This window comes from Salmo salar, chromosome ssa06, assembly GCF_905237065.1.
Source record: "Salmo salar chromosome ssa06, Ssal_v3.1, whole genome shotgun sequence".
Lineage (NCBI taxonomy): Eukaryota > Metazoa > Chordata > Actinopteri > Salmoniformes > Salmonidae > Salmo > Salmo salar.
The window spans coordinates 58,003,291-58,021,810 of NC_059447.1; the positions used below are offsets into that span (position 1 = coordinate 58,003,291).

Consider the following 18,520-nt stretch of genomic DNA (forward strand, 5'->3'; position numbering starts at 1 on the left):
CCACTAGAGAACACAGCCAGAGTCAAAATTGTATATATCGTTAAAAAAAATCATGAAGACTTACGGTCAGGGTTAAGCATAATGTTAGCAGTGTGGATAAGGTTAGGTATAAAATAACATTTTAAGATGATACATTTTAGAAATAGACTGGGTTTATTTTTTTTTACCTTTATTTAACTAGGCAAGTCAGTTAAGAACAAATTATTATTTTCAATGACAGCCTAGGAACAGTGGGTTGACTGCCTTGTTCATAGGGCAGAACGACAGAATTTTACCGTGTCAGCTCGGGGATTCGATCTTGCAACCTTTCGGTTACTAGTTCAACGCTCTGACCACTAGGCTACTTGACTTTGTGGCTGTGGTAACTAGTGATGACTGTCTACTAGTAGTCAGATCCAAAATATCTCTCACACACACACACACACACACACACACACACACACACACACACACACACACACACACACACACACACACACCCGCCTTTAGAGGTGCAGCTTTTGACTCGGGTGACAAAAATAAATTGAGCAATAATCCACATTACTTCTTACTAATACCTTCCTTGTTTTAGAAACATTACAAAGCCCAGTCATCCATTTGTTTGGGGTGGTTTTTCACTGATAAATAATCTGAGTGTCTGGTCTATTTTTTTTTATAAATCTACTAAACCTGCCACAGTGGCTGGTGGACCAAAAAGTTAATTTTATGCCCTGGCGCACATGATTACCCCAAGGCTTTCAGCTTTGGTTGGGATATAGGCTATAGACCTTCTTTCACACATAATTTACAAATGCGAACAACCCATCTAGCTAAACGGAGTGCTTTTAGAACACTGTTGGGGCCAGTGCCAGACGCATAATCTCAATCTAACCATTACATTGAAATGGTTCCAGGTGGGCCCTGGAAAGTGGAGCTGTAATAGTCCTCCACACCTCTACTCCACTGGAGGGGATCAGTGAGAATGACCCAGGTCTCTAGGGCTGTATCCTAAACGGCCTTACTTCCTAAATAGTGCACTACTTTTGGGGTTGATGCCATTTCAAATCTAATTTTATTTGTCACAGACATATTTAGCTGATGTTATTGCGCAGGTGTAGTGAAATGCGTGTGTTCCTAGCTCCAACAGTGCAGTAGTATCTAACAATTCACAAAAATATACACAAATATAAAAAAGTTTTTAAAAAACGGAATTAAGAAACAAATATTAGGACGAGCAATGTCGGAGTGGCATTGACTAAAATACAGAAGAATAGCATACATATGAAATGAGTAAAACTGTATGTAAACATTATTAAAGTGAACAGTGATTCCATGACTATGTACATAGGGCAGCAGCCTCTAAGGTGCAGGGTTGAGTAACCGGTTGGTAGCCGGCTAGTGATGGCTATTTAAGAGTCTGATGGCCTTGAGAAAGCAGTTTTTTCAGTCTCTTGGTCCCAGCTCTGAGGCACCTTCTGGATGGTAGCGGGGTGGACAGGCCGTGGCTCGGGTGGTTGCTGTCCTTGACAATATTTTTGGCTTCCTGTGGCATCGGGTGCTGTAAGTGTCCTGGAGGGAGGGCATGCAGTGTGCCCTCTGGAGAGCCCTGCAATTGCGGGTGGTGGAGATGCCGTACCAGGCAGTGATACACAATTGAGAGCATCCTGTCAGGCTGTATCTGTAAAAGTTTGTGAGGGTCTTAGTGGCCAAGCCAAATTTCTTCAGCCTCCTGAGGTTGAAGAGGCGCGGTTGTGCCTTCTTCACCACACTGTCTGTGTGGGTGGACCATTTCAGATCGTCAGTGATGTGTACGCCGAGGAACTTGAAGCTTTTCGTCTTCTCCACTGTGGTCCCAAGGATGTGGATAGGGGCATGCTCCCTCTGCTGTTTCTTGAAGTCCACGATCAGCTCCATCGTTTTGTTGACGTTGAGGGAGAGGTGATTTTCCTGGCACCACTCCACCAGGGCCTTCACCTCCTCCCTGTAGGTGCTCATCATTGTTGGTAATCAGGAATACTACTGTTGTGTAGTCTGCAAACTTGATTGAGTTGGAGCTGTGGGTGGCCCTGCAGTCATGGGTGAACGGGGAGTACAAGAGAGGGCTGAGAACGCACACTTGTGGGGCCAATGTGTTGAGGATCAGCAAAGTAGAGGTGTTGTTTCTTACCTTCACCACCTGGGAACAGCACATCAGGAAGACCAGGCTTGGAGGGTACTATGGTGTTGAAGGCTGAGCTATAGTCAATGAACAGCATTCTTACATAGGTACAGTTGAAGTCGGAAGTTTACATACACTTAGGTTGGAGTCATTAAAACTCGTTTTTCAACCACTCCACAAATGTCTTGTTAACAAACTATAGTTTTGGCAAGTCGGTTACGACATTTAGTTTGTGCATGACACAAGTAATTTTTCCAACAATTGTTTACAGAGATTATTTCACTGTATCACAATTCCAGTGGGTCAGAAGTTTGCATAGACTTAGTTGAGAGTGCTTTTAAACAGCTTGGAAAATTCCAGAAAATTATGTCATGGCTTTTGAAGCTTCTGATAGGCTAATTGACATAATTTGAGTGAATTGGAGGTGTACCTGTGGATGTACACTGTTCAAAAAAATAAAAGGGAACACTAAAATAACACATCCTAGATCTGAATGAATGAAATAATCATGTTAAATACTTTTTTCTTTACATAGTTGAATGTGCTGACAACAAAATCACACAAAAATAATCAATGGAAATCCAATTTATCAACCCATGGAGGTCTGGATTTGGAGTCACACTCAAAATTAAAGTGGAAAACCACACTACAGGCTGATCCAACTTTGATGTAATGTCCTTAAAACAAGTCAAAATGAGGCTCAGTAGTGTGTGTGGCCTCCACATGCCTGTATGACCTCCCTACAACGCCTGGGCATGCTCCTGATGAGGTGGCGGCTGGTCTCCTGAGGGGTCTCCTCCCAGACCTGGACTAAAGCATCCGCCAACTCCTGGACAGTCTGTGGTGCAACGTGGCGTTGGTGGATGGAGCGAGACATGATGTCCCAGATGTGCTCAATTGGATTCAGGTCTGGGGAACGGGCGGGCCAGTCCATAGCATCAATGCCTTCCTCTTGCAGGAACTGCTGACACACTCCAGCCACATGAGGTCTAGCATTAGGAGGAACCCAGGGCCAACCGCACCAGCATATGGTCTCACAAGGGGCTTGAGGATCTCATCTCGGCACCTAATGGCAGTCAGGCTACCTCTGGCGAGCACATGGAGGGCTGTGCGGCGCCCCAAAGAAATGCCACCCCACACCATGACTGACCCACCGCCAAACCGGTCATGCTGGAGGATGTTGCAGGGAGCAGAACGTTCTCCACGGCGTCTCCAGACTCTGTCACGTGTGCTCAGTGTGAACCTGCTTTCATCTGTGAAGAGCACAGGGCGCCAGTGGCGAATTTGTGGCCTGCTGGAGGTCATTTTGCAGGGCTCTGGCAGTGCTCCTCCTGCTCCTCCTTGCACAAAGGCGGAGGTAGCGGCCCTGCTGCTGGGTTGTTGCCCTTCTACGGCCTCCTCCACGTCTCCTGATGTACTGGCCTGTCTCCTGGTAGCGCCTCCATGCTCTGGACACTACGCTGACAGACAGAGCAAACCTTCTTGCCACAGCTCGCATTGATGTGCCATCCTGGATGAGCTGCACTACCTGAGCCACTTATGTGGGTTGTAGACTCCGTCTCATGCTACCACTAGAGTGAAAGCACCGCCAGCATTCAAAAGTGACCAAAACATCAGCCAGGAAGCATAGGAACTGAGAAGTGGTCTGTGGTCCCCACCTGCAGAACCACTCCTTTATTGGGGGTGTCTTGCTAATTGCCTATAATTTCCACCTGTTGTCTATTCCATTTGCACAACAGCATGTTTAATTTATTGTCAATCAGTGTTGCTTCCTAAGTGGACAGTTTGATTTCACAGAAGTGTGATTGACTTGGAGTTAAAGTGTTCCCTTTATTTTTTTGAGCAGTGTATTTCAAGGCCTACCTTCAAACTCAGTGCCTCTTTGCTTGACATCATGGGAAAATCAAAAGAAATCAGCCAAGACCTCAGAAGAAAAATTATAGACCTCCACAAGTCTGGTTCATCAATGGGAGCAATTTCCAAATGCCTGAAGGTACCACGTTCATCTGTACAAACAATAGTACGCAAGTATAAACACCATGGGACCACGCAGCTGTCATACCGCTCAGGAAGGAGACACGCTCTGTCTCCTAGAGATGAACGTACTTTGGAAAAGTGCAAAATCAATCCCGGAAAAACAGTAAAAGGACCCTGTGAAGATGCTGGAGGAAACCGGTACAAAATTCTCTCTATCCACAGTAAAACAAGTCCTATATTGACATAACCTGAAAGGCTGCTCAGAAACAAAGTAGTCACTGCTCAAAAACGCCAGACCCGTGAAGCACGGGGGGTGGCAGCATCATGTTGTGGGGGTGCTTTGCTGCAGGAGGTACTGGTGCACTTCACAAAATAGATGGCATCATGAGGCAGGAAAATGATGTGCATATATTGAAGCAACATCAAGACATCAGTCAATAAGTTAAAGCTTGGTCGCAAATAGGTCTTCCAAATGGACAATGACCAATTTTTCCAAATGGACAATGATAGTGGCAAAATGGCTGAAGGACAATAAAGTCAAGGTATTGGAGTGGCCATCAAAAAGCCCTGACCTCAAACCTATAGAAAATGTAAGTTTTCCGTTTGCAAGGAGGCCTACAAACCTGACTCGGTTACACCAGCTCTGTCAGGAGGAAAGGGCCAAAATTCACCAAACTTATTGTGGGAAGCTTGTGGAAGGCTACCCAAAACATTTGACCCAAATTATACAATTTAAAGGCAATGCTACCAAATACTAATTGAGTGTATGTAAACGTCTGACCAACTGGGAATGTGATGAAAGAAATAAAAGCTGAAATTACTATTATTATTCTGCCATTTCACATTCTTAAAATAAAGTGGTGATCCTAACTGACCTAAGACAGGGAATTATTACTAGGATTAAATGTCAGGAATTGTGAAAAACTGGGTTTAAATGTATTTGGCTAAGGTGTTGGTAAACTTCCATCTTCAACTGTATTACTGTTGTCCAGATGGGATAGGGCAGTGTGTACAGGTGCATCCTCAATCTACACACAATACCCCATAATAACAAAGTGAAAACAGGTTATACATTTTTGCAAATGTATTCAAAATACCTTATTTATTTACATAAGTATTCAGACCCTTTGCTATGAGACTCGAAATTGAGCTCAGGTGCATCCTGTTTCTATTGATCATCCCTGAGATGTATCTACAACTTGGGAGTCCAGCTGTGGTAAATGTAATTGATTGGACATGATTTGGAAAGGCACACACCTGTCTATATATAGTTTGAGGAGTCGAATCTCTCCTGCACAAGTACAATTTCAAATGACACCACCCCTATATTTTCTCTGAATTGGGCCAATCGTCTTGGAAAACCAACAAAAGATTGAGTGTAGTTATATTTTGGAAGTCTGCAGATGACACCCACAGAGGGAAAAAAACACAGTTATTGCAGGGCCAAAGTGGTCCCCTTGCGATCTAATTGGCCAGTTAGCCATGTCTCTGCTGTCACTTTCTGAAGGGCCCTTCCTCATCAGTCAAGGATAAGCTACCCCCACTCTCTCTCTCCCCCCCTCTTTCAAGCCATCATAATGACACTGTATACCCGGTGCCAAACTATCATGGATCCCCAAAATGTAGGCCCTACTACAATTCAAAATGACCTATTATCCGTACTGGCAGAAATCCCTCTCCACCTGCAGCCCCAGTCCTCCAGTGAGGTTATGTAAGGCAATTTTCCCCCTTGTCTATTTCCCCAGCACTTTGATCCTAATGATGCACAAACGGCCATTGTTTCGGCTAAGGCCTGAGCGACAGCAGCTCCCCCCCGGTGACCCTCAGATCAGACCAAGCAGCTTTGCACATCAATAGTGAGCAACAGAGTCTACTGGCAGACAAGGCAGAGCTGCTATTAACAGCTGCTATTCTGTGTGAAATACAGGTGCTCTTCTTACCCAGCCACAGCCAGGCGTTGGTCTTAAGCATAGATTGCAATGTTGCGCAAGCCATAAGCTTGTGCCGGCCCAATGCAAATATCAACTCTTGGTACATTTCATGCGTATTCTAATGCAAATCCATATGTTAAATGTGGATACGTTTATGCTACCTACCCTTTAAACTACATCAGGAGACCACTTTTGAGGTCTGTGAAAAGTCATTTTTTTGTGTAGATATCCTTTAATTCAAGTGTGCACCAGCAAGAGACTTGGTTAGCAGTGTTTTTGTAGCGCAAGTTATTGCAGAGATTTACTAAACAAATCGCCACTGGATTGATATCATTCAGCCAGGTAGGCAGACTACTTTGTACTGTAGTTCACACATTATTAAGAAGGTTTTTGGGAAAGCTTTTCCATCGACCAGAAGACATTTGTCATTGGCATCATCGATGACTGCTACACAGCGGAAGACAAAAGCGAACGCACAGACAGGGGCATTTCCTGTGCCTTTGCCTCTTCAGAAGGTTTACAGAAAAGACCTAAATCACTGATGCATTTTATTAATGTCTAATGATGAGAGAGATGAGACACCTGAAACCCCACCTCTTTAAGGAATACCTAGGATAGGATAAAGTAATCCTTCTAACCCCCCTTAAAAGATTTAGAAGCACTATTGTAAAGTGGTTGTTCCACTGGATATCATAAGGTGAATGCACCAATTTGTAAGTCGCTCTGGATAAGAGCGTCTGCTAAATGACTTAAATGTAAAAATGTAAATGTAATGATAATCTTGGGCAAATTACAAGTTTATAAATTCAATACATTTGAATATTGTTGAATTACATTTTAATGTCTGGATTCCTTCTGCAGCGCAAATTTTATAGGGCCCTACTAATACCTCCAGTGGTGGACGAGTGTAGGCCTTTACTCCTGTTTAACACCACTGAGAAAGGTTCTGAAACATGACGATAACTAGCTTAGATGTATAGGATCAAGCACTCTGACAGAGCTCCAGAGCTCCTCTGTGGAGATGGGAGAACCTTCCAGAAGGACAACCATCTCTGCACCACTACACCAATCAGGCCTTTAGTGGCCACTCCTTTGAAGAGTGGCCACTCCTCATCAAAAGGCACATGACAGCTCGCTTGGAGTTTGACAAAAAGGCACCTAAAGGACCCTTAGACCATAAGAAACAAGATTCTCTGGTCTGATGAAACAAAGATTGAATTATCTGGCCTGAATGCTAAGGTCACGTCTGGAGGAAACCTGGTACCATCCCTACGGTGAAGCATGGTGGTGGCAGCATCATGCTATGGGGATGTTTTTCAACGGCCGGGACTGGAGCGAAGGTTCACCTTCCAACAGGACAACAACCCAAAGCCCACAGCCAAGACAACGCAGGAGTGGCTTCGGGACAAGTCTCTCAATGTCCTTGAGTGGCCCAGCCAGGGCCCGGACTTGAACCCGATCAAACATCTCTGGAGAGACCTGAAAATACCTGTGCAGCAATGCTCCCCATCCAACCCGACATAGCTTGAGAGGATCTGCACAGAAGAATGGGAGAAACTCCCCAAATACAGCTGTGCCAAGCTTGTAGCGTCATACCCAAGAAGACTCGAGGCTGTAATCGCTGCCAAAGGTGCTTCGCCAAAGTACTAAGTGAAGGGTCTGAATACTTATGTAAATGTAAAAGTTTTTAATTTATGTGCAAAAAATTCTAAATGACCTGTTTTTGCTTTGTCATTATGGGGTATTGTGTGTAGATTGATGATGAGGGGGGGAACGTAAATTTTAGAATAAGGATGTAAATGCGTAAAAAGTCAAGGGGTCTGAATACTTTCCGAATGTACTGTACAGTATATATATGCTACTGTATCAATCAACAATTGATTTGTTCATGTCATCAGCATAGGAGTCATTCATGATTTGAAATGCAAATCAAGCATTTTAGTTTTAAAAATAAAATGTACAAGTTTTTTTTTTTAAATAAAAAGGTAAAAAAAAAAAATTAAAAAATGTGCGTAAACAATAGGCCTAAAGCATCCCATTTCAGAAATTGCATTCACGACTGAATGCGACCGTTTTTGGTCTTTGCTGTAATAAAGGTTTTACAACACTCTCTGGTACGCTATCATTTATTTAGTGTTGTTCACATTGTTCCAAATGGTCAGGAAAATTATATTGTAATCTAACAGCACCTGTTTGGCACACATAATATGCTCGCAGCGCTTGCTCCTTACCTTCTTTTTCTTGAGCTCCGGTATTTCCCACAACTAGTCAAATTTATTCCACACATCTAACTTCCCCTTTACTTCCTGTGCAACCAAGTTCATTTGTCACGTCCTCTGCATCCATTTTGCTGTCACAAGTTTTACGGTGTTCAGAGTTTGTTATTACCAATTTATTGATGTGATTATGTGCCATAGGTCAGGCCCTATTGGTCACGTGCATGCGATGGATGCATACATGTGTCACGTAAAGAGAGCAAGGGTTGAGGGAATTTTTTCCTAAACAAATTAGGGATTTCGGTAACAATTTTTTTGTCCGAAATGTCCAAGTATGTTGCAGCTTCAGCAACACGGACAGCGCGATAAACACTGTTGATGTTCTGTGCAGCAGGGAGGAGAGAGTGAACTGGTGCTAGTCACAGTCACTCGCTGTAAAAAAAAATTTTTTTTTTTTTTTTTTACACAGCGCAGCTAGTCTGAGCCAGCCCCGGCACAATCAAATCAATTGCGGTCAGACTCTCTCTAGTCGCTTGTGTGTGCGTCTTAATTATTTAAATCAAACAGTTCGCTTAAAAGCATCAGACAAGCTCAGTGAATATAGTTGATTTGATTAAAACACATGGGATGTGTCTATATATGGAAAAATAGACATTTAAAAGATTACTCTTGGTCAACCAATATTTTTTTGTCGGGGACAGGCTTTTTACCAAAATTGAGGTGGGGTGACCGATTTGTTATTGTTTCTATTAAGGATTCTAGCTTCCCATTTCAAATTAAGATCTGAATATTGAAAATCTGGCAGATCAACACAATACAAATTTAGTGAGAGGCATAGCATAATAACTGCCAACATTAGATACACAACCAGTGTCTAAGTCTCCTTCAATAGCAACCCTAGAGATACAATCTAATCCAACACCTCTTACACATCAATTCTTTCTTTTTTATTAAACACCATCAGTCCTATTGATTACTCATTTTGAGAAAATGACTGCGGCTAGGGTAGAGAAGGGGGTGAGAGGAAGGAGAAAAGAGGAGTTAAGCTCTTGTCCACTGTTGGTCTGAGATAATGGAGACCCAGGGACCACATTGATTAGTGTCACTCTCCCTCCCCCTCTTCAACCCATGGATCAGGACAAGGATCAAACCATCGCTGACAGCCAGGAGAGCCCCCTCCAACCAAGACCCCTACGTCCCAAACTACTCAGACCCCCCTCAGCGGTCTGTCACTCCTGCTGACCAATCTCGCAGGACCAGCTTGAGTCCAGAGACACATTTCCAATAGAGCAGTTAAAATGTGCCCTGCCAGGCGGCATGTGGGATATGTAACGACTGAGATAAGAGTCAGGAATTCTTTGCATAATCCGTGAGGGGCCTGGGGAAGATAAATTAAGATCAAACTGCACCTTGGCAATCAATCAGTAAATCTCCTTCCTGAAGAAATATGCGTTAGCATCCTTAATTCCAATTAAATCATATCGCCAACATGTGGCAATAATTTCCCAGCTCTAACTGCTTCTGGCATTGAGGGCTCATATTTCAGTAATGTGAACACATTAATTATTACGAAACAGTTCTGGTGATTAATTACGGCCGAAGGTGGTGGAGATTAAAAGCTAATCTCATCATCATAGCAAGGGAGCATACGCAGCTCAGCGAACGCCTCCAACGCCGCCACACAAGCAATTGACCCAGGGTGCGTCCGTCTGTCCCAAATGACATCCTTTTCCCGTTATCGTGCACCAAAAGAAGTGCACTATATCGGGAATAGGACGTCATCTGGGAAGCATCCTGAGAGAGGAGGCGATCAGAGAGGTGCTGCTAAAGGGAACACTTAAACAACACATCCTAGATCTGAATGAAAGAAATAATCTTATAAAATACTTTTTTCTTTACATAGTTGAATGTGCTGACAACAAAATCACACAAAAATAATCAATGGAAATCCAATTTATCAACCCATGGAGGTCTGGATTTGGAGTCACACTCAAAATTAAAGTGGAAAACCACACTACAGGCTGATCCAACTTTGATGTAATGTCCTTAAAACAAGTCAAAATGAGGCTCAGTAGTGTGTGTGGCCTCCACGTGCCTGTATGACCTCCCTACAACGCCTAGGCATGCTCCTGATGAGGTGGCGGATGGTCTCCTGAGGGATCTCCTCCCAGACCTGGACTAAAGCATCCGCCAACTCCTGGACAGTCTGTGGTGCAACGTGGCGTTGGTGGATGGAGCGAGACATGATGTCCCAGATGTGCTCAATTGGATTCAGGTGTGGGGAACGGGTGGGCCAGTCCATAGCATCAATGCCATCCTCTTGCAGGAACTGCTGACACACTCCAGCCACATGAGGTCTAGCATTGTCTTGCATTAGGAGGAACCCAGGGCCAACCGCACCAGCATATGGTCTCACAAGGGGTCTGAGGATCTCATCTCGGTACCTAATGGCAGTCAGGCTACCTCTGGCGAGCACATGGAGGGCTGTGCGGCCCCCCAAAGAAATGCCACCCCACACCATGACTGACCCACTGCCAAACCGGTCATGCTGGAGGATGTTGCAGGCAGCAGAACGTTTTCCACGGCGTCTCCAGACTCTGTCACGTGCTCAGTGTGAACCTGCTTTCATCTGTGAAGAGCACAGGGCACCAGTGGCGAATTTGCCAATCTTGGTGTTCTTTGGCAAATGCCAAACGTCCTGCACGGTGTTGGGCTGTAAGCACAACCCCCACCTGTGGATGTCGGGCCCTCACACCACCCTCATGGAGTCTGTTTCTGACCGTTTGAGCAGACAATTTATTGTCAATCAGTGCTGCTTCCTAAGTGGACAGTTTGATTTCACAGAAGTGTGATTGACTTGGAGTTACATTGTGTTGTTTAAGTGTTCCCTATTTTTTTGAGCAGTGTATATTTGACAACTTTTACTCCACTTCATGTAATTTTCACTCTCATACATTTTCCCCTTACACCCAAAAGTACTCGTTACATTTCAAATGCTCAGGCAGGACAGCAATATGGTCCAATTCACGCACCTATCAATTTAACGAGTAGTCATCCCTAAATGCCTCTGATCTGGCGGACTCACTAAAACACAACAAATACTGTGTTTGCAAATGATGTGTGCCCCTAGCAGCTAAGCTAGCCAACTAACTAACTGGAGCTTCCTTGATCAGTCAACAACAGCTAACTAGGTTTCCTGTTGACATCCAACTTTTAGCTACAAACCATAGGATTAAAAATAGAGGGAAAGGCAAGACGGTTGTTGTGTGGAGGATCTTTATTCTTGTTGGCTAGCCACGATAGGTAACATTAGCATGCCAACTAACGTTAGCTAGATAACTGTTTCTAAACAGCCAGCAGTCTCCTACAAACCACATAATTTGAAATGGAAGTGACTTGCGAGATAGTTGTATAGGCTTTGTCCGTTTTGCTAACACCAGCTGTGGATTGCTAACCAGCTTGCGCAGTGTGCAATCCTTAGCCCCTCCTAGTCTCCTTCTCCCCACCAGAGAATTTGGGGGAGAAAAAAGGAAAAAGCTGCTGGATGACACAATGTTTAAAACCTCTTAGGGGGCAGTATTTTCACGGCCGGATGAAAAACGTACCCAAATTAAACTGGTTACTACTCTGGCCCAGAAACTAGAATATGCATATTATTAGTAGATTTGGATAGAAAACACTGAAGTTTCTAAAACTGTTTGAATGGTGTCTGTGAGTATAACAGAACTCATATGGCAGGCAAAAACCTGAGAAAAATTAAACCAGGAAGTGGAAGATCTGAGAATTGTAGTTCTTTTGAATCGCTATCGAAACTACAGTGTCTGTGGGGTCACGTTGCACTTCCTAAGGCTTCCATTGGCTGTCAACAGGCTTCTCCTCTTACTGGGCAGATAATAGTAGCTCAGTCAATCAGTGGACTGCCTATGGACAAAGGGTTTGGGTATGCGCTATTGTCCGGTTGGAATATTATCGCAATTTTACGTTAAAAATACCCTAAAGATTGATTGCAAACAACGTTTGATATGTTTCTACAAACGGTAATGGAACATTTTGACTTTTCGTGTCTGGAATCATGCTCGCGCATTATGCCTTTGGATAGTGACCTGAATGCACAAACAAAACGGAGGTATTTGGACATAAATATGGATTATCTCGAACAAAAACAACATTTCTTGTGGAAGTAGCAGTCCTGGGAGTGCATTCTGACGAAGATCAGCAAAGGTAAGAGAATATTTATAATACTAATTCTGAGTTTAGGTGACCCCAGAACTTGGCGGGTGTCTGTATAGCTTGCTTTGATGGCGAGCTATGTACTCAGAAAATTGAAAAATGTGCTTTCGCCGAAAAGCTATTTTAAAATCTGACACAGCGGTTGCATAAAGGACTACTGTATCTGTAATTCTTAAAATAATTGTTATGTATTTTGTTAACGTTTATGATGAGTATTTTTGTAAATTGATGTGGTCATTCACTGGAAGTTTTGGTGGGAATACATTTTCTGAACATCACGAGCCAATGTAAAATGCTGTTTTTGGATATAAATATGAACTTTATCGAACAAAACATACATGTATTGCGTAACATGATGTCCTAGGAGTGTCATCTGATGAAGATCGTCAAAGGTTAGTGCTTCATTTAGCTGTGTTTTGGGTTTTTGGGACATATCTCCTTGCTTGGAAAATGGCTGTGTGGTTATTTTTGTCAACGTACTCTCCTAACATAATCTATTGTTTTGCTTTCGCTGTAAAGCCTTTTTGAAAATCGGACAATGTGGTTACATGAAGGAGAAGTGTATCTTTAAAATGGTGTAAGTTTGAGAAATTGAAATTATTAGAATTTTGTTGTTTTGAATTTCACGCCATGCTATTTTGTCAAACGATCCCGTTAACGGGATCCTGTCTCGAAGGGGTCACTAAGAGGTTAAAGCAAATTTGAAACATTTTGTTTGTTTGAGATGGGGTTTTACTGAGTGTTTTCTTAAAATTAAATGCTTTTTCCACACCTACAAGTAAAGGAAGGGTCAACAACATAATTTGGGTATGAGCTAATAGAATATGAGGTTTAACAAAATATATATACACACAGTACCAGTCAAAAGTTGACCTACTCATTCAAGGGTTCTTCTTTATTTGTACTATTTTCTACATTGTAGAATAATAAAGACATCAAAATTATGAAATAACACATATGGAATCATGTAGTAACCAAAAAAAAGTGTTAAACAAATCAAATACTTATATTTGAAACTCTTCAAACAGCCACACTTTGCACACTCTTGGCATTCTCTCAACCAGCTTCACCTGGAATGCTTTTCCAAAAGTCTTGAAGGCGTTCCAACATATGCTGAGCACTTGTTGGCTGCTTTTCCTTCACTCTGTGGTCCAACTCATCCCAAGCCATCTCAATTGGTCATCTGATGCAGCACTCCATCACTCTCCTTCTTGGTCAAATAGCCCTTACACAGCCTGAAGGTGTGTTGGGTCATTTTCCTGTTGAAAAACTAAGCGCAAACTAGATGGGATGGCGTGTCGCTGCAGAATGCTGTGGAAGCCATGCTGGTTAAGTGTGCCTTGAATTCTAAATAAATCACTGACAGTGTCACCAGCAAAGCACCCCCCACACATCACACCACCTCCTCCATGCTTCAAGGTGGGAACAACACATGCAGAGTTCATCCGTTCACCTACTCTGCATCACAAAGACACGGCGGTTGGAACCAGAAATCTCAAATTTGGACTCATCAGACCAAAGGACAGATTTCCATCGGTCTACACATTGCTTGTGTTTCTTGGCCCAAGCAAGTCTCTTCTTATTGGTGTCCTTCAGTTGTGGTTTCTTTGCAGCAATTTGACCATGAAGGCCTGAGTCACGCAGTCTCCTCTGAACAATTGGTGTTGAGATGTGTCTATTACATGAACTCTGAAGAATTTATTTGGGATGCAATTTCTGAGGCTGGTAGTTCTAATGAACTTATCCTCCGCAGCAGAGGTAACTCTGGGTCTTTCTTTCCTGTGGCGGTCCTCATGAGAGCCAGTTTCATCATAGCACTTGATGGTTTTTGCAACTGCACTTGAAGAAACTTTCAAAGTTCTTGACATTTTTCAGATTGACTGACCATGTCTTAAAGCAATGATGAATTGTAATTTCTCTTTGCTTTTTTGAGCAGTTCTTGCCATAAAATGTACTTGGTCTTTTACCAAATAGGGCTATCTTCTGTATACCCCCGTGCCTTGTCACAACAACTGACTGGCGCAAAAGCATTAAGAAATAAAGAAATTCCACACATTTTTGATTACTACATGATTCCATGTGTCATTTCATAGTTTAGATGTCTTGACTATTTATCTAAAATATAGAAACAAGTACAAATAAAAGAAAAACCCTTGAATGAGTAGGTGTCCAAACTTGACTGGTACTGTACCCATATTTTCACTGGACAGTTACTGTAAGACAGGGGTAGGCAAACCTGGTCTTGGAGTCCCACAGGATTATGTTCCAACATGGGCACCACACCTGGTCAATTGATCAGTTAAGTGATTGCCTAAATTCAACACACCTGGTCTTCCAGGTCGGTTAAATCAAAAATATGAAGTCCCTACGGTACTCCAGGACCAGGGTTGCCTACACCTTCTGTAAGAGATGTCAAGGGGTGTACTCATTAGTCTGATTCCATCCGTTTACTTCAAACAGATATTTTTTGCAACAAAAACAAGAGTTTATTGAACAAAATTCAGGTAGGTCCCTCCCAGTTTCATTCCGTTTGCTTCCTACAGCAAACGGTTTTGCAACAGATTTCCGACTAATGAATACACCTAAGGTAAGATGTCTCTTGCTGAGTGATGAGAAGCACTGAGGGATGGGGAGAATGGAGTCTCAGACTGTTTTTAGCATTGAGCTGTAACCTGGATAGATACCAGACAGCATGTTAAAAGCTGAAGTAAACTTAAAAAGGTGGACAGCTGCATCAGCCAGAAAGCAATCCCCGAAGGCAAATCTCAGGAAGTATCATTGCTTCGATATCTCTAAGCCCTGTTATTGGTATACTGATGGAGCAGTACTGTGCATTGTGTGATAAGACATCTTTATCTGGTGTGACGGGCTCAATTTGCTCCAGCAAAGGACAGATCAACGTCAGTTTCTGACAGACCTGCATTTATTCAATGACTCCTCTTCCCACTACTTTCACTTCCATTATTTTTGCTTCCCTTCCAACTGGGCATTTAAACAACGACTGGGACCTGTTCATGATGACGCTACTCAGTCATGCATGACTCACTCCCAACTGATATTACAACAACAACAAAAACTACAGAGCAACAATTTGAACATTTACCATGGCTTCCAACCCACAAGGGCTCATTCATAATGTACTTTGGAATGCAGGCCAGGGGAAACAAATAAGCAAAAAGCCATAGAGTGAGCTTGTTTCATCTCCTGTAGAATAAGCAATTGGAGATGCATTAAAGTGGCAATAAGATGAAGGAACATTGGAAGAAGTGGTTGGAGAAAAGCTGAAAGGCAAGCAGGCAGTGGACGGGGAGGCAGTGGGCGGGGAGGCAGTGGTTCCACAACAGGCGAGCCGTTGCAAAGTGAATAAGAAGGCCTGGCTGGGCTCTCAGGAGAAAACAAGCTACTCTCATTTATCTGAACACCACATGGGTTACGTCCCAAATGGCACCCTATCCCCTATATAATTCACTAGCCCTATGGGTCCTGGTCAAAAGTATCACACTATGTAGGGAATAGTGTGCCATTTGGGACATAACCAAGGAGTTTTAGATGGGAAACCCATCTCGGCTCTGGAAAACATAAATCTGCTCTAAGCACGGCCTGCCATCAGCCTATGGACCGCCTCTGTACCGACTAAGGGAATTGCCCCTAAATGATTGAGGTGGGCCTGATTCTTCTCACTTATATAAGTTGGAGCATCTGGGGCATTTCTTCGAAAAGACCCAGAGCGCCAAGGACCCCCATCAGTGACATTGACCAAGGGTTGGTAGCTGAAGAGAGCTGGGTGGACATGTTCCTTCTTGGATGGGTGCCAGGTCTCCACAGACCACTCACCTCACTCCCTCAGGAAATGAAAGCACTGATATGTCAAATTTCTCAAACTGACTGCATTGCTTCATGAAATATTCACCAGCGTATCAAGAGAGAAAGTGTTTCAGTACAGGCCGACAGAATACTAAAAACAAGTACAGCCCCTGGACAGGATGCTGGCCTCCAGGGTATGGGAAGGCAAAACAATTCACACTGAAAAGTGATTGGAAAGATGATCTGTGTTGATCTGTTGGAAGTCTTATTCCAGTGAGAAGGAAATTTGTGTGAGACAGCCACAACCCCTGGCTACACCTGTGGCTGCCTCTGTCCAGCCACTCCGCAATTAAAGCCAACCTCCACACAAACCGAGTAGCGCTGCCACTCAAGTGTGCTGGGCTAATCGAAGACGATTAAAATCCATATTTGCAGTGTACGGGAACAACGTTAGTATTCAGCTCACAGTCCTGACTAAAAGGCCAGGAAAATGAATGATAAATGAAGCCAGGGGATCAGTGCTGAGTGCACAGTCAGATACTGCCATATAAAAGGCATGTGCTGCTCACCATAATATTCCTGCATATTGTCAGTGAGGACTGGAAGCTAAATACCAGGGAGAGGAGAGAAAACATCTAAATTGCCAAATCCACTGCACAAATTGATTCATATTCAAGTCCTCCAGTGAAGCACAGTTGGATGGGAATTCTATAAGTGTGTTAACCAACCTGTTGTGAGCCCTTTGTGGTTATATAGGAGGAGGGAGGACACCAAAAGACGAGGGACTCACCGTGTGCCGTCAGCCTTCCAGCTGACCTTGTAGGGATTCTGTTCTAGAAAGCGAAGGTTCCGCCTGTCCATGGACACGGGCTGAGCACCTGGAAACCCGGACCTAGAATACACACAGAATACCCTTTTATCAACAATGTCCTGGTGAGAACATAAGAGATTAGAAATTCAGACAGCTTTATAAAACTCTTACATGAAACTCCTCTCATATGAGACATGAGGCTGTAGAGCTGAAACACCACAATTCCTCCATATCGCTAGTAAAGAAAAAAGACACCTACGGCAGAACAGTCATTTCCTACCCTTGTATCTCTTAAGGCGTCTGCATATTAGGTTCGGTTCGCTCCTAGCAGAACTCAGCTTGGCGAAGTGAATGTCTGTGCCTCGCATACTCCCTTAAGACCTTAGCTTGAAAAACGAGACAAAAAGGGGCAATAGTACTCTCGCCCTCTTGAGACGGTGTAGCCAGTGTACACTTCCTCAAAAGTCAGAATTCATCTAAGATTTAAAAAAATATATTTGATTTCTTGAGTTATTTTGTTCCGAGGTCTTTGCCGCACAATTTTACTTCCAGCTAAGATGTTTGGTCCAGTAATTCTCAATTGAATGAAAACGAGTCTCTCGTTGAATGATAAACACTTAATTGAAGAATCCTTACTGTTGACCAATCATCAACGAAGGGCCATAGACTTTGGCTACCAACCTTCGGCATGCCACAAGAAAAAATGGTGAGTGCACGAACATCAACAAAAAAAAAAAACCTTGCCAAAGACCAAAACGTCACAAATTGGTTTGTGTCCAGGGTCTGTCACAGCCGGCCGCGACCGGGAGACATGGGGCGGCGAACAATTGGCCCAGCATCGTCCGGGTTATGGGTGGGTTTGGCCGGCCGGGATGTCCTTGTCCCATCGCGCTCTAGCGACTCCTGTGGCGGCCCGGGCGCAGTGCAAGCTGACTCGGTCGCCAGGTGTACGGTGTTTCCTCCGACACATTGGGGCGGCTGCCTTCCGGGTTAAGTGGGCATTGTGTCAACAAGCAGTGCGGCTTGGTTGGGTTGTGTTTTGGAGGACACACGGCTCTCGACCTTTGCCTCTCCCGAGTCCGTACGGGAGTTGCAGCGATGGGACAAGACTAACTACCAATTGGATACCACAAAATTGGGAAGAAAAAGGGGTAAGAAAATATATATACTAAAAATACACAAAAGAATATGCAAACTGTTTTGGATGGGAAGCATGCGGACGCCTATAACAGTACAAAGTAGAGGTTGACCGATTAATCGGAATGGCCGATTAATTAGGGCCGATTTCAAGTTTTCATAACAATGGGAAATCGGTATTTTTTACACCTTTATTTACCTAGGCAAGTCAGTTATGAACACATTCTTATTGTCAATGATGGCCTAGGAACGGTGGGTTAAGTGCCTTGTTCAGGGG

The 18,520-nt window shown here is 43.5% G+C and overlaps 1 protein-coding gene across 3 annotated transcripts in view; it reads right to left on the minus strand.

Annotated features, from left to right (window-relative positions):
- Positions 1–18,520, minus strand: part of rngtt (RNA guanylyltransferase and 5'-phosphatase) — a 163,546-nt gene that overhangs the window by 125,255 nt on the left and 19,771 nt on the right. For all 3 annotated transcript variants that reach the window (XM_045719498.1, XM_014204745.2, NM_001173757.1), the window contains one exon: positions 17,086–17,187. In XM_045719498.1, coding sequence (XP_045575454.1) covers positions 17,086–17,187 — 102 coding nt within the window. The remainder of the gene's footprint in view (positions 1–17,085; positions 17,188–18,520) is intronic.